This window comes from Atheta coriaria, unplaced genomic scaffold, assembly GCF_025399875.1.
Source record: "Atheta coriaria isolate IRGN ID8LTWV9N9 unplaced genomic scaffold, Caltech_Dcor_3.1 hic_scaffold_5_pilon, whole genome shotgun sequence".
Taxonomy (NCBI): Eukaryota; Metazoa; Arthropoda; class Insecta; order Coleoptera; family Staphylinidae; genus Dalotia; species Dalotia coriaria.
Genome location: NW_027045447.1, coordinates 238,998 through 260,539, shown reverse-complemented (window position 1 = coordinate 260,539; position 21,542 = coordinate 238,998). Strand labels below are relative to the sequence as shown.

General features: G+C 38.0%; 2 protein-coding genes and 1 long non-coding RNA gene across 14 annotated transcripts; all 3 read left to right on the top strand.

The window, feature by feature from the left end:
* Nucleotide 1: 1 nt before the first annotated feature.
* On the top strand, nt 2-2,270 carry LOC135793035 (uncharacterized). Its single transcript, XR_010548518.1, has 3 exons — nt 2-265; nt 686-777; nt 1,140-2,270. It is a non-coding gene; the product is annotated as an uncharacterized lncRNA (long non-coding RNA).
* Nucleotides 2,271-2,979: 709 nt separating this feature from the next.
* On the top strand, nt 2,980-3,925 carry LOC135793034 (small ribosomal subunit protein eS10-like). Of its 2 annotated transcripts, none has more exons than XM_065303870.1 (3): nt 2,980-3,099; nt 3,325-3,772; nt 3,839-3,925. In XM_065303870.1, exons 2-3 carry the CDS (start codon nt 3,326-3,328, stop codon nt 3,872-3,874), a joined length of 483 nt encoding a protein of 160 aa, XP_065159942.1. In that variant the 5' UTR covers nt 2,980-3,099; nt 3,325; the 3' UTR covers nt 3,875-3,925. The 2 variants fall into 2 exon arrangements, with proteins under 2 accessions (XP_065159942.1, XP_065159943.1); XM_065303871.1 differs by having other exon boundaries at nt 3,061-3,170.
* Nucleotides 3,926-4,853: 928 nt separating this feature from the next.
* OtopLa (Otopetrin-like a) lies at nt 4,854-21,527 on the top strand. Of its 11 annotated transcripts, none has more exons than XM_065303899.1 (11): nt 4,854-5,345; nt 12,488-12,670; nt 12,761-12,897; nt 15,464-15,863; nt 16,132-16,209; nt 16,907-17,156; nt 17,214-17,374; nt 17,436-17,775; nt 17,853-18,254; nt 18,361-19,130; nt 19,187-21,527. In XM_065303899.1, exons 2-11 carry the CDS (start codon nt 12,506-12,508, stop codon nt 19,493-19,495), a joined length of 3,012 nt encoding a protein of 1,003 aa, XP_065159971.1. In that variant the 5' UTR covers nt 4,854-5,345; nt 12,488-12,505; the 3' UTR covers nt 19,496-21,527. The 11 variants fall into 11 exon arrangements, with proteins under 11 accessions (XP_065159971.1, XP_065159967.1, XP_065159973.1 ...); XM_065303895.1 differs by lacking the exon at nt 4,854-5,345 and adding an exon at nt 6,084-6,667; XM_065303900.1 differs by lacking the exon at nt 4,854-5,345 and adding an exon at nt 7,934-7,954.
* The last annotated feature ends 15 nt before the right edge of the window (nt 21,528-21,542 follow it).

The following is a 21,542-nucleotide window of genomic DNA, read 5'->3' as shown; positions in this document are numbered from 1 at the left end:
AGCACGACGAGTGCGTCGCATGCGCAAAGTGGGGAAGTGCGTCATCAATTGGTGGTAGAAGAATGGTGTGTTCCCTAGCAACCAATCAAAAGACGTAGATACAAAGCGGTAAACTTGAAATTTAAATTGAAGAAAACTCAGCGAATTTTATCTGTGTTTTGGAATTCGTTGGGAATTCACGTTTTAAATGTTATTATTGTTATTTTTTACGTGTTAGTGAATTGGTCACATGTCAAAACTCACATAACCTCTAATTTATAAACTTGTAAGTATAAATTATAAAGAAAACATTAATTTTACTTTTATTACTTTCTTTGGTGAATACGTAATCCATGTTATTTTTATAAATATAAAAATATTTATTGATTAAAATTACAACGTGATTTTTTGGATTTACAGGTTTTTTTTGTGTTGAGTTTAACATGTTTCTTTTATCTGTTATCTTTTATGAAGATGCCCTCTGGGCGAAACATGTTAAACTCAACACAAAAAAAACCTGTAAATCCAAAAAATCACGTTGTAATTTTAATCAATAAATATTTTTATATTTATATTAATTTTACTAAAAAACTTTGTAAAACAATCAAAATTTTGATGATTTTAAGAGTTTTAATGTTATTTTAAAGATTTACTTAATATTTTATGTGTTTATTGTTTAATTTCATTAATTTTTTGTTAATTTTAGTGGTAATCAATGGAAAAGTAGAAAAATCGTATGATTTTGCGCAGTTGCCACAATTCTCTTCATTCAACGAATATTCTACACTTCAGCTACTGGTAGGTTCACTATAACTATTCTAGAAACTCCGAAGAATGCTAGGGTCGCAGGTAATAACGGAATATTCCATTGGGTACACAAAAGTCGTTAAAGAAACACAATTCCACAATGATTCATGTCACAACTTGTACATACACGTCATAAAACAAAAGTGTTAAATAAGTTGCCTATCTTCACGCAATCTACGCATTTCTCTATGCAAATGAAACAAAGTAAACATTTTTAATTTTCTAATTAAACATGGCACGCGCTACATCAAGTACCTCTGTTTATTATTCCAAGTGTGGAATTAGATGCGCCATCCAGATAATTTTTATCAATTTTCTATGTGATTAAGTTTATTAATTCATTTTTGTTTTAGATTTTTTGAGTGCAAAAAATGATTCTCACGTTGTAGTCACTGGTGCAAAGTGCATGCATGTCAGACAGATCGGCGGATATGCGAAATAAATCGCCAACGGAGAGAAACGCATCGATTAATTGCAATTAATACTCTGGTTATCAACCGAATGCGCCGCGCCGCCACAGTTCAACGGTTAATTAAGTTATTTCACTAATTATCGGCGTGTTTTTTCAAGATGCGCGTTTGTTTCATGTTGCGCCCGTTCGGACCATGTTTACTATATGATTTTACTACATGAGTCATGTTCAAATAATCTTTTGTTAAGGTTTAAACCAAATTCACACAAAAATTCGATGTAAAACAAGTAAAACTTGTTAAATTAAGTGTTAATTATCATTAATATCAAATAATTCTTTAGCAATTACTAATTTTAGACAAGTTTTGGTTTATTTCTATCAAAGTTTAGAAATAGAATTAGAAATTCGTCATTTATTGTTGATCCGTCCGAATTCCAGACGGACATAAATCAAAACTTCAATAATTGCTGCTAATTTTATTACTTATTACCAAAATAACTAATTGACAATGAGAAATGATAGTTATTTATGTCTATTTACTCTAAAAACACAAAAAACAATAATGTTTCATCAAAAAACTTAAAAAAATCAAAATTTTTCTAAAAATAACAAATTTACATATCAAAATCACTCTGATTACATGCACTGAATTTATTTAATTTTATTTATTTCACTTATCAACATCCGATTTCGTTAGTTTCCACTAGCTCCATAATCAGCACAATACACAACGCAAATTGCTCTTGAAAAAATCAATCATGCATGCGGGGCTGATAACACCAACGAAAGTTGCCAATAACGTCACAGCAATATTAAACAATCGTCGTTTCTACATCTGCCGGCCTTAACCAAGCATATTTATTGTATAATAATAAACATTTTTAAACATGAACAGCGTCGTTGCCTAAATTTTATTGCTCGGGTCACTGAATGTTAATACAAAGCAGAAAGATACATGGAAAAATAGTGTGGCTTATCGAAAAAGGTTGGCATATTGTGCGCGAACGCAAATCATAATAATAATTATAATAAATGTAAATATTTATATGGAATATTCGGTTTAACGCATCTTAGGTTGGGTTACATGCGTCAATTCGCAATAAAATGTTTTTTATGTGTTAGAAATGTGTTAAAACGTCTTAAAAACAGTAAAAAGTTTAGATTTTCATAGAAATTGTAACATTTTGTGATTTAATGAATGAATTTTGTTGAAATTTATCAAAATGTCATTAAACTGATTAAATATTTGTGTTTTGTGTCAAAATATCGGAAATGTTGCGTAAATTTAGGAAATTTTTGTTTGGGCATTGTTTACAAATCAATTTTGAAGCTTGTGGTTGCAAAATATGATTGTTTATTACTTTCTGCATAGATTAATACTCCATTTGTTAAACTTTTTGTTATAAAACTAGTTCGTAATCGTATCAAGGACATCGCATGTTTTAGTTTATAATTTTCCTATGAAAAATGTCGGTGAAGCAAGTATAAACGACAATCGGACAAACGCGTTCGCTATTAATGACCTATTACTAAAGAGGTCAAGCATATGTTAAACATTAAAACATTTATTTAAAAAATACGATGCAATGACGCGCTCTTCTTTCATCTGCCTTGAATGCAATTCATCTAATCCCGCGGCGATTTATCATCGTCTTATTATCATACGATTACGGAATTTGTGCTAAAATGCGTTTGATGTTTGCGTCGTGGTCATTATATTGCTGCAATACTTTTTTTAAATAAACCAGTAAATATAAACATAATAAATGTGGGTTTACTATAGGCAACCCATTTTGTAGGAAACTGTAGTGCTGCCGGCGTGTGATGCGGAAGGTTTCCTAAACTGCGGCTGTCAGTTGTCAAACTCTTTTTCACAAGGAAGGCCAACCGTATAGCCTCAAGTAAGTGGCGCTATCCAAATAATTCTATAAATATTTCGTGCATCCGTGGATTAAATTCAATCTAATAAAAAGTAATAAGTGCAGAATTTAATTACGTACTTATTAGTACCCGTATTTATGCACAGCGACTCTAAACTTTTGCATAATTCGCAAAACTTTGGAGTTAACCTCAAAACCACTATGTTTACCATTTGTTTTTATTCACATGAAACCTTTTACTTTTAGGATGTTGATGCCCAAAAAGAACCGCGTAGTTATCTACGAACACTTGTTCAAGGAGGGTGTTATGGTAGCGAAGAAAGACTACCATGCGCCGAAACATCCCGAGAAGGCGCTGGAAAACATTCCCAACTTGGAAGTAATCAAAGCCCTTCAATCACTTAAATCCAGGGGATACGTTAAGGAACAATTCGCGTGGAGGCACTTCTACTGGTACCTCACCAACGACGGCATTGAATATCTGAGGACGTATCTGCACTTGCCGCCAGAGATTGTACCATCCACTCTCAAGAGGCAATTGCGCACGGAAACCGCCCGTCCGAGGGCTGCCGCCGTTAGGTCCGAGACCAGCAAACCCGCTGAGGATCGTTCTGCATACAGGAGGGCGCCGGGTGGTGCTGGCAATGCTGACAAGAAGGGAGATGTTGGTGCTGGTACAACCGATCTTGAATTCGTAAGTATAAAAACATAAAATTATAATCTAAACAGATAATAATTATTTTTTGCTTGTATTTAACAGCGAGGTGGATTCGGCAGGGGTCGCGCACCACAATAAATTATTTTATAGGTTTCAATCTTGAAAAAATAAACATAATGTTTACAAAAATACTATGTAATTGTTTTCTTATCCTTATTTAGAATCTAGAAGCTGTTTTTCTAAATGAAACACATGTTTTCATCTCCCACATGATGCGTGATCATTAAACTTCAATAAATGCGTCTGCTACACAATGCATACTGAATTGCCTATGGCGTAATTAAGTTTCCCGCATGATGTGCGCATCGATCGCTGCCTGTTCCCTGGCGACAGCAATTTATTACGAGACCTAATTAATTTTACATTAGAAACCAACATGCAGAATGCACATGCGACACACAATATGTATTCTACTAATATAGTAAACTGCTTACAGTAATGGTTGCGTAGATTTATGTAGCGTGCACCACGAAGCATAAAAACGTCATAAATTGCTTTAGTTGATAATAATCATCGTAGAAGAGTGAAAAAAGGTAAAAACCTGCTATTGACAGGCGTATAATCTAAAAATGTGAATGAATATGAAAAATATTGAAAATTTGATGTAAAAATGCAGGAATTTGAATCACCAACAGGATATGAGAGGGTGTAAAGTGCATAGCGTGTCGGAAACTAGGGGAACGCGCGATCCTGCACTCCCCGATCACCCCAACCAGCATACACAACTAATATTGAACCATCTTAATAATGTAAATCCTATCATGGTCCAGAGCAGGAGAAACTACGTGGAAGTGGATGTTGAATGACGCATTAGTCACCCTGCGTCCCCTTTTTGGTCCCTTGTGCTTCACACTCCAAAAACCCTCTAGTAAAGTGTGTAGTGTGTAGTTCTTGAAGTTAAATCTCAACGCAAGGGTACAAGCAGGGAACTAATGAGCTTTAGAAAACTTAAATACAGCAGGAGTAGGTAGTAGTAGGGAAGCCCAAGTTTTTTCCATGCTCATGCGTGCGTTTGCTTGTTTGCTTCAGTATAGTCACGCGGCTCAACTGGTGAAGAACGCGTTGAGACACACAACACACAGAAAGCACCGTTATCCATAGAATTAAAATTAGTATTGAAAACAACCGCAAGCAATCCGACACTGGGACGGATCACTTCTTGTGTGACTGGATGACGGTGCCATTACCATTACACCGCATCGTGTTACACAAGTGCGCACACATTTCGAGTTTTCTAGTGGTGTCTTTGGCGTGCGGCAGACAGCGAGTCTGTGAGTGCGACGCACAGTGCAGCAGGAGCGCGGTGCAGCGACGCGACGCTTCACATTGCTCATTGCTCTCGGTACACGGGCGCCGCATTCGCTTCCTGCATGCCAATGCCGACGGACTGATTCTCAACACAACAAAAAACAACCAAAGAGTAATTCAAGTGCAGTAAAATAAAAACTAAAAAAGCATAAATCAAAATTGTGAGACTGTGAAAACTGTGTGAATGTTAAGTTTTTGTGTTTCAATGTCAACTGTACGCTACTAGTGTGAAAATGTCCAAGTGAGTGCCAATCATCATTATATAAATAATTAAATCATACAAATTCATTCATAAATTTATTTATTTGTTTCCTGCTTTTTTCTTTTGTTTTTTTTTTTTCTATAAAAATGGCAGTAGATGAATAAATAATCAATGTTTCATTGATCAAATATCTGTATCTTGTTGTGTGTGGCGTGAAAACCCGAAAATGTGGATAAAATTTGGATATTTCGGTGTTTGTTTTGATCGCGACGTTTTCAGGTCGGTTAGTAAATGGCCCACCTCCCGAAATGGCGGCCGCGCGCGCCGTCCCTTATCATGGCGTCCTTGTCGGGCGTCGCGATGCTGATTGCGCGAGCTCTTTGTTCGCGACGGCGGCGCATGTGTGTGCATGCCATCGTAACAGGTGTTTTTACAGCGCCTGCACATGCGAGGGGAATGAACCCTTCATTGCGAGCGCGAAAATGAGAAACAAGCCCGCCACAATAAAAAACTGGCCACTTCGTGTTTATTGCGTCCACTTCCGGTGCAATCACGAATCATAGTACATTTTTCAACATCATAATATCCACTTTGTACTAAAAAACAACATAAATATACCGATTTTATGTAAAAATTTGAATAGTTGTTTAGTTTTTAACAACGGCGGCCATTTTGTGTTGCTAGTAACATTTCACAGCGCCCTCTGGCGGAGGTCGAGCTGAATCCTTGCGCGCGATTCGGAAAATCTCTCATACCTCAACATTCTAACGATTGCAGCAGCGCACGCCGCCTCGCACCTCGCCGCCCCCAGAAATAGAACCGTGCCGGTTCGCGGAAATCGCTGATACGTCGCGTTACTCCTCCGTTTGAGAAATGTGGGCGCCATCGCCGTCGGTGCATTCAGTTGACTCCCTGGCGCTCGCCGGCGAGGGGCAGCACATCATCATCCTCGCCGCCACCATCCGCAGATAACCTCAAAAACGTCTCAACCGTCTTAAAAACTAGTTCAACCGTCACATATCCGCCTAAAAACACTCGCATGACTGATAACTTCTAAACTATTGTTAAACTTGTTACAAATTCAACCTAGATGATAATTGTTTTGCCTCCGGAACAATACTACAACAATAAACTATGTGTCTTAATTAATGATTGATAAATGCGGTTTAAAGAACGGCACCGGAAGTTAAACGCACGGCGCGGCGTGTAATATGAAAGGCATTTTGAAGAAGAGCAATTCAGAGCAGCCACGCAGAGAGGAACAGCCGCCCCCGGTAAATGGGGCAGCGCGCACCTTTGAATCCATTCCGGAAGAACGCGAAGAGCAGCAGCAGCAATTGCAGAAATGCAAGGTGAAAATTGTAAGTCAAAAATAAAAAAAAGTCAAAAAACTAAAAAAAAAAACATGGCTGCCACGCGTTTATTTTGAATAATTTTATTTTGCTTGTTGCGTTTTTGTTTTTATTTGTGTGACATGTGTGTTTGATGTTATTTCACTTGACCTGGACAATTCACGTTAATAATTAATAAGTTGTACGAGGAATCACGCAGGTACAACAGGTGATTGTGATGACAGGTAGATTTTGATTGGTCGGACGCATCAAACGCTTTGATCTAATCTTAGGATGTTTCCATACAAGTTGATTGACCTATTATGGGTTGATCAATATATAAATATGCGCCGATTACACAGTTTAAAACAAACATGGCGCATATTCTTAATTTTAATGATTTATTAAGCTATAAATCATAAAAAGCACAGGTGCACCAGTAAAACACTCGGTTTAATTACTCCTGAAGCTATTAATTATGTTTTTCTACGTAAATATGCAAAACTAATTAAATTATGTCATAATTTTATGTTTTAATCATGTAGAAACAGAAATAGAGAGGTATTGATTTTCGCCAAGGTCGACAAGTTGCCTAGTATCCGCATATCAGTATCCATCTAATAAAAAATGCATTTTATTGTATTAACATGGCAAACCTAACCTAACTTATGACTGGTAATGATTCGCGGACATGCGTGACCTACTTCTGTGTGAATTTACATCGGAATATTCAATTTCCAACCAGGAAATCAACAAAAAAAATGATTTTTCTTTTATTTTTAAGTTTTTACGATTAATTCCGCTTGTTTTTGATTGAAAGCGTTGGCGATATTCTCGGAAAACGGAAAACATGCGCACGCCAACAGGCGCACAGGGCTGGGAAAGTCGTCAAACGGTAGCGGGCGGCGGCGGCAGAAAACAGCCGTTCAGTACGTCGACCTAATTCGTAGTAGCACCACTCCTCGCGTAGATGCACCACATCGTCATCTTTGTCGCGTGTCATCATCTCAGTTTCCGTCGTTTTCCGCACTTAAAAGCTTCAGAACCATCAGCTGCTAGTGCACATCACATTCGAGACGTAATTTCAGCCTTTGTTTGGAAATCTTTTGATGTGTAGCGCGCTTAAATTAACAATTACCAGCAAAAAAAACAAAAAAAACTGTTGATTGAATTAGAATTCGTCACAGCGCGGAAAAAAGACTTCCGGTATGCTGCGTGTGTGTATACGCCGGCCATTTACATAATGGATGATTAATTAATTGAATTAGACGCGACGCAACTTGACGCTCATTAATTTACTCATCAATTTGTTTAGTGGTAAGTCAACTTTGAATAAATTACATTCATTTATGTTTTATTTTTGAATCTGGGACAGAAAATAATAGAAAATAATAGAAAAGTTTGTTTTGCACGCAAAACTATTTTATGAATAGTTGGACATAGAACAAAAAGTCAAAAGATAAAACCATGGCCTACTACTCGTACTACAATTCATAAACTATTAATACCTCAATGCGAAGAGATAAAAATAAATAAACGTCGCGCGAGTATTTTATTGATGTTTTGATCTTTTTTCGGCAGAAAAATCCTTTGGATGTGATTTATTCAGTGATTTATCAGTGTATCTTTTAACATAACCCTATTTCTGCTTACTTCCCCCACCGGAAGTCTTGTCCGAGTACTTTTACGTTGATCTTGATCGATGGGTTGCATAAATCTGCATAAATACATTCGCAATTCAATTCTGTTGTTTATATACAAATATTTTAACGTTTTGTGGTTTAATTCAATTAATTATTGTATAAATCTAGTAAAAACTAATATTTAGTGAGTTTAATTAGTTTTATTAATTTTTCCACTTGTTTGATGTTAAACCAGTGGCGCGACCGGTGTTATTGTGCATCAATGTTTCCATTATCCAATTATCAATTTTGTCCTTTGGCCGGCCGACATGCGTGTAAACATCCCATGGCTCGTATGATGAAATTAAATACTCGCTGGCGTTGGTAGAGGGTGTTGGTTGTTGGTGGTGGTTAAATTGCACCGGTTGCGCTCACCAACTGAAACCTCAACGTCGGGATCAATAAGGGAAAAGGGAATAAGTGAAGTGGCAAAGGATGCGTATCACAATGCTACCTATACAGGGCGTTTGCAAAATATTACAAAATATTATATTGATATTGATTGACCTAAAATTTTGAGGTTAAGTTAGGTTAGGTTCAATTCACAGAAGCAAATGGGGTGTGACCTAATTACATCTCTCAGCGTGAAATGCACATAAATAAATGAACACCATATCGATGCTTTGCTATAAATATCTTGCATTAGGCAAGAATGCACTGCGCATGCGCAGTATATCTCCTGCTATTCCTTAAGACAGTAATTACATTCCATGCACGTGTTCACACATCCGCGTCCATAGCATCCGAAAATGCACCTACTTATTGGGGTTATAATTACGTGCGCCATGCTCGGCTATTAATAATTTTATGAGCGTTGTTCATTCGCACACATGCGCGCACGTAGCGCGCATAAAACCAAATCAACGCAATCCACGCGATTGAATTGACTAAACACCATTACCGACAACAGCAACAGGAAGAAGCAAAAGTGAGCACGTGTTCAACATACTTGCACGTTGCACATTTAACGCCGGCATGCCATATTTAATGACGCAATATCAACGAAATTCAACGGTTTACGATCACGATCATTTACCGGTTGCTTAATTTAACTCCCAGATGAAATCTAATCATAATCATGCGTTTTTCTTGTTTACTAGCTTTATCCCGCGGCTTCGCTCGCGTTGAATCCATCAAATAAATATTAGAAATCAATGAAGTTGCTTCCGTACGCGTCTGTCTGTGACTACGCCATCTCGAATTCAACTATTTAACTATAACTATGATTGAATCTCAATGTCAAATTTTATTCTATAGAAAAGAGCTGTTTTGAGGATTTTTCCGGCAATTATTCGAATTTTTCTCACCTTTTAAACCTTCCCTAGACCTCCACGAATAATTCAAGACCAAGATAAGATAAATCCGTTCAGCCGTTCTCGAGTTTTAGCGAGACTAACGAACAGCAATTCATTTATATATATATATAGACTAGCTTTAACCCGCGGCTTCGCTCGCGAATATCTAAAAGTCACAGAAGAAGTAACAATGAAGTAGAATGGCGGGAAGTTTAAAATGGCTGAAAGTATAGTCTATGGAAGTATAGTGTACAGTCTCCATAGTGTAGTCAATTGGATTTGATGTTGACGTAGCTGTCGGTAATACAGTGTGATAATACAGTGTGATGGTACTATAGTACTTAGGTTTGAGCTTCATTGCTGGAATGCTAGATGGCGTTAAAGTAGTCAAATAGCCAGATGCAGAGGTATTATTGGCTAAACAATTTCTTTATTTTATTTAAAAATAATTTTTTTTTTATTAAATAAAAAGTAGCCTATAACCATTCGGGGACCACTAAGAATATGTGTACAAATTTTCATGATGATCGGTTAAGTAGTTTTTGCGTGAAAGTGTAACAAACATCAGGACATTCGCATTTATAATATTAGTAGGGATATTTGATATTTTTAGCATAAATTTCACGTTTTGTTTGAGTTCTTAATCTAGGAAAGTCAAAACAAAACAATTTACGCGGGATTTAAGGTTAACATGAAGTCTTAACCTAGAAATCCATTTATTTTTCATCATGGCACGCGGCGATTGTTTATTTTCATTACAGGCGATCGATTCAACGATTGATCGAATGTTTGATCTCATTCTTGATGATATAATCATAATATTGAGGCCTGTTCACACATAATTCTATAAATTTTAACGAAAATATCAAATATAAACAGATTTCATTCGTTTTGATGATTTCCGGTTGCCATTTTTGTTGTTTTACATCGCGTGTGGGATTTATCACGTTTTCTTTTGCTTCTTCTACTTCTGGTTGTTGCTACTTTGTTGGTGGAGACAAGACGTGACTTATTGCTGCTTTTAAATACTAGAAGCACGAATAAAAACGACAGAAACAAGCGTGGAAGCTGTTTATGGCTTTGCTTTCAACAAGGCGTGAAAGAGGAAGTACAAAAAGCGTATATGAACGTGACCCAAACGGAATAAATTAATAAAAAAATTTATATTGAAATTTCAAGTGAAATTTTCAAAGTTTTTAGTTAAATTGAGGTTAATTGAGGTTATGTTCTATAAATACTCGAATTTGTTTAGTTTAATTTCCATTGGCTGTCAGAATTTGATTGATAGACAACTGTATTACCGACATTGGCAATATTACGTAATTTTAGTGATGTACTGCAGTAAATTCAAAGTTTTATGCCTCGAATAAAATAAAATCAACCATCACACCAAACCACACCGCACAAAATAAAGAAATAAATATAGATCAAGTTGAATTTTCGCGTAATGAAGCAATCGTACCAGAATAAACAACAAACGAAATAAAAATAATGTTTGCGGTGATGCTGAAGCTAATAAAATTTAATATATGCGCCAGAGATGTTCACGGACACGCATTAAATAAAAATACGTTTTAGATTATCATAGAAATGTAAATAAAATAAAATTAACTTCTCTTGATGAGAAAATTGACTCAAACATCAAATGATGATGTCAATGGCGTGATGCACGCAATCATTTCTTCCGTGACGCAACACATAATCATAACAAGCCAAAAAAACATCTCTGAATCTAACAGATAATCATGATAATGAACAACGCCCATACAAAACGTATTAAAAATTAGTTCTGCATCATTTGTGTTTGAGCAGCAAGTTTGGTTAGTTTGTTTGACTCTAGGCAACCCATCAAACATCAAGTTGCATGCCGACGACAAGCGGAAACACAAATCTCGCTAGAAAATGACTTGGAAACTATACAAGTTATAAATAACTGATAACTACGCTGATCTTGCTGCTTGTTTATTTATTTCAGACTAATCTCTGTCTTGACGTATTTACTACGTATTCAGAGATTGTTATAAAGATGCGAAATGTTGCATTTCATGGAAGCAGAGTAAATAATTCGCGATTTTTATCGCCATCAGCGAGTTACATCCATAAACAACAAGTTGTTTTACTTGTTTAGTATTTATAACTTGTTATAAAGTAATTCAAGCATAGAGAAACATTTTTTAGGTTAAATGTTAGAAGATGTCCTCTTGTAACCAAATATAGCAATGGTAATAAATTACATAAATTACAGATGAATTTAAGCAAGTTTTTCTTGTATTTTTTTTTCTATTAGAATATTTAATTAATAAATAAAATAAAAAGTTTGACTTGTAAATATTTTATTTTAATGTTCAAGAGAGTAGTAATGAAGGATATGTGGGTTTAACATAACCTAATTTGAAAGATGGCATGATGGAATGCATTTCGCGTGGGGCAGTGGACGTGAAGCAGTTTACTACTAGTTTTCTACAACTCTAGCGTGTTTTGTTCTCTCACCAATGTTCTCCAATGAAGTCAGTAGTCAAGCCACATTAGGCCGGCGAGTCAGTGTCGTGGCATCGCGCGCGTTTCGCGGATTGTTCAAGGATCTTCAAACTTTTCTATACAAAGTTTAAGTGCTGCGGTTACAACTTAAGTGCAACTTAAAGTTTTTAACACTTTAACCAAGGTTTAAACGAGTGTTTCGATCGTTTTGTATTTTGTATTGTAATTTGTGTAAATTGTGTAATTATGTAATCAGCGGTGTAAAGTGATTGGTATTATTGTTCGGTTTGTGTCAGCATGTTCAAGCGGAAACGCAAGGTGCATTTGTTTATTTATCCTCTGTGTGTTTCATTGCGTAATTTAATTCGATTGGGATTTTTTGTTGTTTGTTGCAGTATAAACTGTCGACGACAATGCAACGCTGCCCGTACATTTACGAAATGAAGGAACGATTACTCGGCGAGCAGCAACCGCAAGCCACCATGCCGGAGGTGGTGCCGGCGAAGAAGGTGCCCACGCCGCCTCCGCTCATCATCGATTATCAGTATCCACAGCAGCCGGTCGCGACTGTTGTCAAGGTAAACTACAAATTTACAACATAGAATAATTACTTCAATATCGCTCGTTATTTAAATGCAAAGATAATGATTTTTTCAAATTTTTGACAGCTGAATGCAGATGGGTATGGCTCGCACACATCACCAACACACAAACGCGGTGATCGCACGCCTCTGATGCACCACTCGCCGCAGGACGAATTTCAACGATGCTACGACTATCATCACATGTTCCCTAAGAACGCCAAGTAAGTGCTTTGTAGAAATTCGTCACAAAATGTTCACAAAGAGTAAAAACACGAGAGAGAGATTGAAAAAATGACACCTCAACTAAAAATATTCATTTTAAACATAAAATTATGAATTAAATGTTAAAATTTGATTGAAAAACATACAAAAACATATACTCACTTATTTTCAATCAAAACAATATTATTTTATCACTTTTTACGTGGTTTTTCATGTAAATTTTATAAATTTACAACAAATGCATTGTGGAATGTGTATGTTGGGTTGCATACATACGCTGAGTGCAGTTGTAGTTGCCGAGCGCGGAACACACGCCAGTTCAGCTTGCCACAGGAAGCTGATGGCGATGGTGGTGTTGGAGGGAGATACAGACGAGAAGATCAATACTCGCTGGCTGATGCTGCGATGCTAAGCTTCACCACCAAGCGTTGAACATCTCTCCGCACATATGTGCATTAAATTTATAGATTTTCATTTAAAATTTCAAGTTTTTTCATTGATTTCTTATGATTTTCTTCTAAAAAAATTTAATGTCATTTAAAAATGCTATAAATAGCAAAAAATCAGATAAAAAAGATAAGACATGTCTTGAATGGAGGGTAGTGTGGGTATTTGCTAAGGGATGAAACTTTTTCTGCATTTTGACTTCCTGCGATGGATTCCTTTCAGGAAAACTCGTTTAACACCCTTTCAGCTCATTACACCGCTGATATTTACTTTTCCGATCGCGTTTAATAAGATTTTACTTAAATAACCGCATTTTGACTTAAGTATTGACTTAAACACCGCTCAAAAGATGATTGCATGCTAATTATTGTTGTTATTAGCTGTGCGTGTGTTGGTTGAGGTCACGAGAGGTCACTGGGTCGAATCCCGGGCCGGTTGCCATCGGTGCGGTGCGGCGCCTCCGCCAATCCTGCGGCTGGTCGCCCCGTCACGTGTCCCACACCCTCTCTCTATCCCTGTGTGTGCTCAACCCTGTGCAGCATCCAGCATCCACCACCGCGTCGCGCGCTCCCCCAGTTGCGAGCGTTCGCGCACAACCTGCAGACGATCGCGCTCGATTCTCGCCGCTGGCTGCGATTTCCGGCCGGCGCTCGTCGGGGGTGTCACCGGTTTTGACCGTAAACAAATCACACCGATTGCCAGTTGCTAATCACGCGGATGTGCACGGGCTTGTTGTGCAACGTGATGCACACACGGTGCAGGCGAGCGCGAGCGGGATAAATCGATAACAGACTGTGAAAGGGTTTTAATTGTGCAGTGACTATTCCGGCCTAAACGCATCGACGTGATGTCGTGATACATTCACAGATTATCTTATTATCATCAAAAGCATCAAATTACTTCTATTTTTGTTATTTTTTTTTTGAATTTTAAACCGGAAACGGGTTGTGGGGTGGTGAAAAGCATAATTGTTTATTGTATTGAGTAAAATGGTAGCGACTGGTGAAGTCAAGGTCGCCACCGTCGAGGTGGAGTCCATTGACAACATGGCGACGCTTCCGGTGTCTCGCTCGCAGCAAGGCGGAGGCGGCGCCGGCAACAACGATCCGGAAAAGAGCGCCGCGATCAAGGAGATGGAAGTTAAAGGCGTGCAGCCAAAACCGCCCAAAAGGTTCGCAAAAACAAACGCATAAATAACAAAGCAAAAGAGAAAACGAAAAACAAAAACAAACCACAAAAAGTGAGGAAAACAATAAAACACGGAAAAAGGCGGTTTCAAAAGCACATAAAGGAACAAATGACACGCCCCTGACGCCCCAATTCTATATTTAAACAAAGAGTATTCATATCTGTCAAAGAATACTTAATAATCGCATTATTACTTAACTTAAGTCAATTTTAAGGTCAAAAAACAAAAAAATCAATTTTTATGCATTTTAAGCAAAAAAAAAACCCAAAAAACATAAAAAATATATAAAAAATTAAATTACGCAAATTTTTAAGAAGAATAAATATATCTAGAACTTACTGCGCATGCGCGTTACGCTTAAATAAGTGTAATACTTACTCACGTCATGTTTAATTCAACCGAAGTGAAACTAAAACCGCGTATCGTTAAAATAGCTTCCAATAAGTTTGCTAATCAGCCAAGTCAATACTTAACATTTATTACTTAGTTGTGTTACTCAGTTAAGTTACTTAAACTCCAGCGAATAATAAACAGTACGTCCACAGCGCAGTAAAAGTTTTATTTCGAGCGCAACGTAAACTTATTTCCAAAATCCAAGCAAATCCACACTTGAAAAATTGAAAACTGTAAGTTTAATCATAAATATAATCAAACCATGACCCGCATTCAAGATACGAGTACAATAAGACACATCTCTCTCGGTGTTTGAACGGGAGTAAATTTTCAGTCAGTGTGGTCATCGGCGGGCGTCCAGTTTAAAAATAGTCGGTTAGTGCGCCGTTTGGTGCCGGCCACTGAACACCTAACGATTTTCCCGCTCCCGAACACCCAACATGGTGTCCATGAAGTAATTGACTCATAACTAAACATCTCTATGTGTCTGTGTGTGTGTGTGTTAATGATGAGCATATGATTAAATATGCTTGCAGGACATCACTCTTTATCATCATGAGCTTCGTGTACATGAAACTCCTCGTGGTGGTTTGCGTCGCGTATGTCATCTCGGATGTTGTCACGCACAACATCCCACTATGGTACTACGAGGGCTTCTTCACCTATCTCTACGGCGTGAGCATATTATTCCTGCTCTACGTTTTCTGCTTCCTGCTGCAGGAGAGTTCCTGCTGCAGTGGCGAAAAGAAGGAGAAAGCCGAGACGAAAAAAGCACTCAAAGAAAAGGCTAAAGCTAAGGAGTTAGAAAAGAAAAAGGAAGAAAAACAGAAGAAATTAGAGGAGAAGGAGAAGAAAAAAGAGGAGAAAGAAAAGGAGAAAGCTGAGAAGAAGAAGGATAAAGACAAGGATAAGAAAAAGGATAAAAAGGGAGATAAGGTGAGTGGTTTCCACATAGTTTAAAATATTAGAGTTTTTTGTGCACTGAAAGATGAATATCAAGAGTTGACAAAAACGGACCAAAAACGCACTTTTATGCTTGAATATGATGAAAACTCAACTCGTTATTAATCAATATTAATAATACATTTAACTCTCCACCAATGGTTTGGGTTTTTTTATTTTTATTTTTATTTTGCTGAATTTTAATCGATTTGTTATTTTTTTGTTTTGCTGATTTTGTTGAGCATGTGTTGTGCGTGTGTAGCGAAGAGAGGTGTATCCCCGCAAGATGAGGGACTTAGTACAAGCGAGAGCTGGCGTTGTTCCTTACCTGCCCGTCAAGGTGAGCTTTGAGCTTCTTCGCACCGTTTTACCGTTTTTGCGACTCTGAATACATATAGCGACTAACAAAGCGAGGCCGAATGTGAAACGAATGAACCGAATTCTTTTTTTTATACTTGTGCTGTTCACCTATTATCTGCTGATTAGATGACTTAGATGATAATGATCCTAGCTTGGGTGCCTGTTGTTTATACTGCTTTCCATGAGCTGACTGATTTTACTAGATGAATATTTAGATATACTTAGATATACAATTACATAACCTCAACTAACCTCTACTCGACAATCCCGCTCTGATTCTTATTATGATTTAATCTTATTTCTTGTGTTCAATTAGCACACAAAGCGCGTTGGTTACAGACAGGAAAAACTAATTTATTATTTATTGGAGTTTAAGTTGATTGATTTCAAGTTTTTCCTGTTTGTGTATCATGGGTGTGTGTGTGTGATAATTATCATTTATATTTATGATCGAAATCAGGTACTCGTAGATACTAACCAATCTAACAACGTAAACATAAAGCTCAAGTTGGTCTCGACGCAGGCGATGATGATTTGTTTGTCGGTTGATTCGTTTTGTTGTTCGGTCGATTGGTTCGTTGTTCTCTTTGTTCTTATTGAGTTTTTGTGTTTTCTCGTTTTTGTGTTCTCTCCTTCTCCGCCTGCCCGCCTGCGCTCGCACGTGGCACGTGGCGCAGAGCACGTATCGGCGCAACTCCGAGGGTGTGGTGGACGCCGGCCTGTCGGGCGCAACACCGCCGACGGTGCCGGTGCCCGTTGAGCAGCTCCAAGCACAATCTGAACCGACTGTTCTCTCCCAGGAAAGCGGCGTGGTGGCGTCGGATCAACGCGACCTCGAGGCGGGTGTGAAGATCGTCAAGCGCAAGCGCAAGACCACGCAGAATGATCAGAGTCACGGCAGTTTCTTTCTACGAATCGGCGCTATTGGTAAACCCTCATTCCACAACCCACAAAACCATGAAATTTACATTCAAATTTGCTTAGCATTCGGTTTGGGCACCATGATCTACAATGGTTTGGAGTTTGGGACCTTCTTCGAGGTGCCCATCAGCTCGCCGTGCTACATGATCCTCCGCGGGATCAACCCAGTCCTTCAAATGATCTTCACCTTCATGCAGATGTACTTTATCTTCATGAATTCAAGGGTAAACCATGAAAAACCCTTAAAAACCCTTAAAACCACCTTTAACCCTTGTTATTTTACAGTTAAACATCCATCGCTTCAAAGTAATCGCCCGATTTGGTCTGATGCACGTGGTGGCGACCAATATCTGCGTCTGGGTCCGCACTGTGGTCCTAGAATACCTCAAGGAAGTCACCTTGTACCACAAACTCTCAAACAACTCAATCGCTGGTTACCCAGGTGCCATTCGGGACCATACCGTGCGCAATGCTCAAACCATTCTGGGGTCTCACATGGCAGTGCCTGATACCTTCCATACTACGACGACGACCACCGTCAGTCCGGGTAATTTGCTTCATCGCTTATTCACGACCGCCACTACCACCGTGGCGCCATTCATACCGGCACGCACCACGCTCAAACGTAAGCTTCTGTTAACTCTCATTACTAACACCTCACCATCACGTATTTCTTACTAACTGCTTTGTAAAATGCAAAAGGGGTCTATGGGGCTGCCACAACGCCGGCGAATTACTACCGGTCCTATCGCGCTTCCCCACAACCTGAATATCCCGACTGGAACCAAAAGCACAACTCGCTGAACTCGTTGAATCCATTCAATCACACCCAAGTGCGATCTTTGCTCACCACCCTACGCACAACCATGAGTACTAGTACTACAACTAGTACTACAACTACTACTACCACTACCACTACCACCACTACAACTCCTGCACCTACGATTCCTACCTTCCCGAGTACCATGCCTACGACGACCACCGCGGAACCGAGCACCACCACTTTGTGGACCACCATCAGCTCCACACTAGCCAGCACGCCGTTGAACAACCTGTTTAACTTTAACAGGGGCTTCGAATCCTTCGAATCTAACATTGCTAACGGTAAACTCACTTACTAATCAATCACTAAACCCTTTTTTTGGATATATCCAACCCTCACACAAATTCATTACCCCCACCTTATTTTTATCCTTGTTGTCTTTTATAGTGGCTGAGGAAGCTTCCAACGCGGTTGTAGAAGACATCATCGCTAGTAATGAAGGAACCCTCTACACTGGGATCAACGGATCTGAACTCCTTGACAATCTCACTCCCCAAGCATGGTGGGCGTCGTCATACAACGCCTCCGCTGATGTAAACAACTCCCTTCTACAAGCTAGCTGTGGACGTATCAACATCATGGGTAACATTGTACAGGATTCAGCTCCCTACCTCTTCCCATTCATCATTGAGTACTCTTTAATTGGAGCAGTGGTCATCTACGTTATGTGGAAACACATTGGTCGCAACCCAAGATACTACAATGAGGAAGACCTAGAACACCGATTGGAGGTTATGTTGTCCCGGAGAGCCGTGGCTATGGCCCATGCACAAAATGGACGTGTTGATTGCGTTGGTGCATCCAAGGGATTATTCTTCGGGTTGCTCCTGTTAGTTGGCTCGTTGATCTGCCTGATTCTGTTCTTTGTTTTGATATCTCAGAAAACATTCGAACAGATAGCGTTGTATCTTGGTGAAGTCTCGCATTGCGTGTTGATGACCCTGAGTATCCTCGCCATTATTATTGGATTCTGTCGTGTGAGGTCTTTGAAGTTTAAAATTGAAGAGGCAAGCGACCTTAATGATATCCTATTGAGAATCTCTGCTTTCGGATTGTTCTTGTACGCTACATTCAGTGTGATTGCTGGATCATTGAATGCCCTCACTGAAGTATCCAATTTGCTAGTCATGGTAACCGGAATTCTATCAATCGTTCAGGTAGGTTATTATTTCTAATCTGTAGAAGAACACAACTGAATTTTATGAATATTTAGGTTGTTCTTCAATTGTTATTCATCGGGGACGTATCACGACGTCGTGTCCACCTGCCGGAACATGACCGCTCGAAACCCGGACGTCAGGTGGTCACCTTCCTGCTCATCTGCAACATCACCATGTGGATCATCTACACCTTCGAGACACAGAAGGTCGAGCGTAACCCGATCCAGCTGGAATTCTACGGTTTCCTCACGTGGGCGCTCATCCAACGCCTCACACTACCACTCTGCATCTTCCATCGCTTCCATTCAGCTGTCACACTTGCTGAAATTTGGAAAACCTCCTACAAGGCACGCCTGGAGTAAACATAAAGCGTCAACTTAATGTTTTAACATTCCCCGAAGTAAATCACAGTCGTGGGTACAACACACGCGTCAAAATAGGGGAAACAATCACAAGATGGCGGTACATAACCTCATCTGAGATAGAGCAAGAGATTGAGGTTAATCTTAACGTAACAAAACCAAAAATGCGTTCATTTTATATGTGTATACACATAGATAGTTTTTATTACTCTTAAATGTATTGTGAACGTTTTCTTTGATACATAATCGCTCCAAAAGTCTCATCCTATTGGACGACAGACTTTATTTTTGTGCGTCCCTCCAAGGACAGCGTTGTTCGTTTTTTATTGCAAATATTTATCGCAAGCATATTCTTTGATGTGAATGCTGTTTTATTTTCGATTTGTATTTATATAGAGTGTTTATTTTTATTTATTTATGACGACAAAATGGCGACACTGTAAATAAGTTCACATTCAGATCACGGACAAACGCACAGTTTGATTCTTTGCAGGTAAACATGAATGTTGAGTAAGAAAAAACTAAAAAAGTAAATCATACACGTAAGCTAATTAAGATGAATCCATAATGAGTGTTCAATAATGATGATAATTTCTAACAATACTCAAACCTTATTATAACTAGCATTACGTATTCGATAATAACAAAGGAATGGCAACAGAGAGCTGGCTTTAGGGATAGATTCCTGAATATTACACACGAATTCGACAACAAAATGAAACCTATGCGACCATCAACTCAAGAATTTTCAATTTTACTAACATTTTACACGAGATACAAGACGATTGAAGGAGAATTTCTACTTTTATAAAAATGTTTTACAACATTTTTACGAACACGACTTTTTCGACGAGCAAAAATACAATTGTACACAAACACGTATTGTAATTATTTCATTGTTAAATATACACACGAAACGCCCCGAAAAACAACACAATCATCATCGGGCTGCACGAAACGTATCTCAACGTAATCAATTCTTATCAAAAACCAAGTAGAAATCGTCTTAAACATTCTGGCAATGCTAGAATTAACATTAATTAACATAAACGACGAGTAATGATTGTAAATTTTGTGTGGACCATATATTTATTACCAATTTTACCAATAATAATCTAATGATAATGATAATTCATGCGAGGAGATGCAAGATGAAAGGACTAGAATCAAAATTTATGTGATTTTAATGCTCACTTCGATTTTCTCAGCACAAACACCAAGAAATTTGAGTAACCTGATTGTTCAACGCGAATAAACCTGTGTTTCGTCAATTTGTACATAAGTTTAGGCGACGATAGTCCTCACCACAACGACGACGACGATTCGAATCATCTATTTATTGCAAACATTTTCGTCCATCTTGAAATTTATCAGTGTTGAAATTGAATTGATTTATCTACCTTCACACACGTGGAATGTGTTGTAGTGGTACGGATGGAATATAAGCGCATATAAAGAAAAGTATTTACCATTTAATTAATGACTACGTATATATAAATATTCTATCTATCTAATACTAATTAAATTAAACGATTAACGATAAACTGAATGTGGTAGAACCTTAAATAAACACATATTACACAACTTTTCTGCATCGGATGTCAAATGAAACGCAAGGAAACGAATCACGGGCAAGACACGAATCGAAACAAACGGAAATTATTGCTATATCTATATTATATGATAAATAATACTGATGTGTTGGAAAGCGGAAAGAGAAATGATTTACGTATATATGCTCAAAATGATTTACAAATATATCATGATATCTGATGTCCATTGATATTCATTCGAGATTTACTATAAGATAGAGATTTAACTTGTGTTGTAGCTGAAGAGTTTGTTCTAATGACAAAGATACACTGCCAGATAAGTGGCGTTTATTTAAATGAAACAATTTATGAAAGTTGTTCTGTTCGATCATCAGCAGGCAATGTACTTGTATACCTTTTGATATTTTCCTATCGTTTTATTATTGCGTGTAATGTTTTACTGTATTATACGTGTAAAGAAATAAAATAGTCAAGTATAACTTGTTTACACCGCA

Bases quoted from the DNA above. Each gene is read 5' to 3' on its own strand.
- LOC135793034 (XM_065303870.1), top strand. From the start codon at position 3,326: ATGTTGATGCCCAAAAAGAACCGCGTAGTTATCTACGAACACTTGTTC. The intron at 3,773-3,838 runs GTAAGTATAAAA...TGTATTTAACAG, and splicing joins GTACAACCGATCTTGAATTC to CGAGGTGGATTCGGCAGGGG.
- OtopLa (XM_065303895.1), top strand. From the start codon at position 6,518: ATGAAAGGCATTTTGAAGAAGAGCAATTCAGAGCAGCCACGCAGAGAG. The intron at 6,668-12,487 runs GTAAGTCAAAAA...TGTTTGTTGCAG, and splicing joins AGAAATGCAAGGTGAAAATT to TATAAACTGTCGACGACAAT. The intron at 12,671-12,760 runs GTAAACTACAAA...AATTTTTGACAG, and splicing joins CGGTCGCGACTGTTGTCAAG to CTGAATGCAGATGGGTATGG.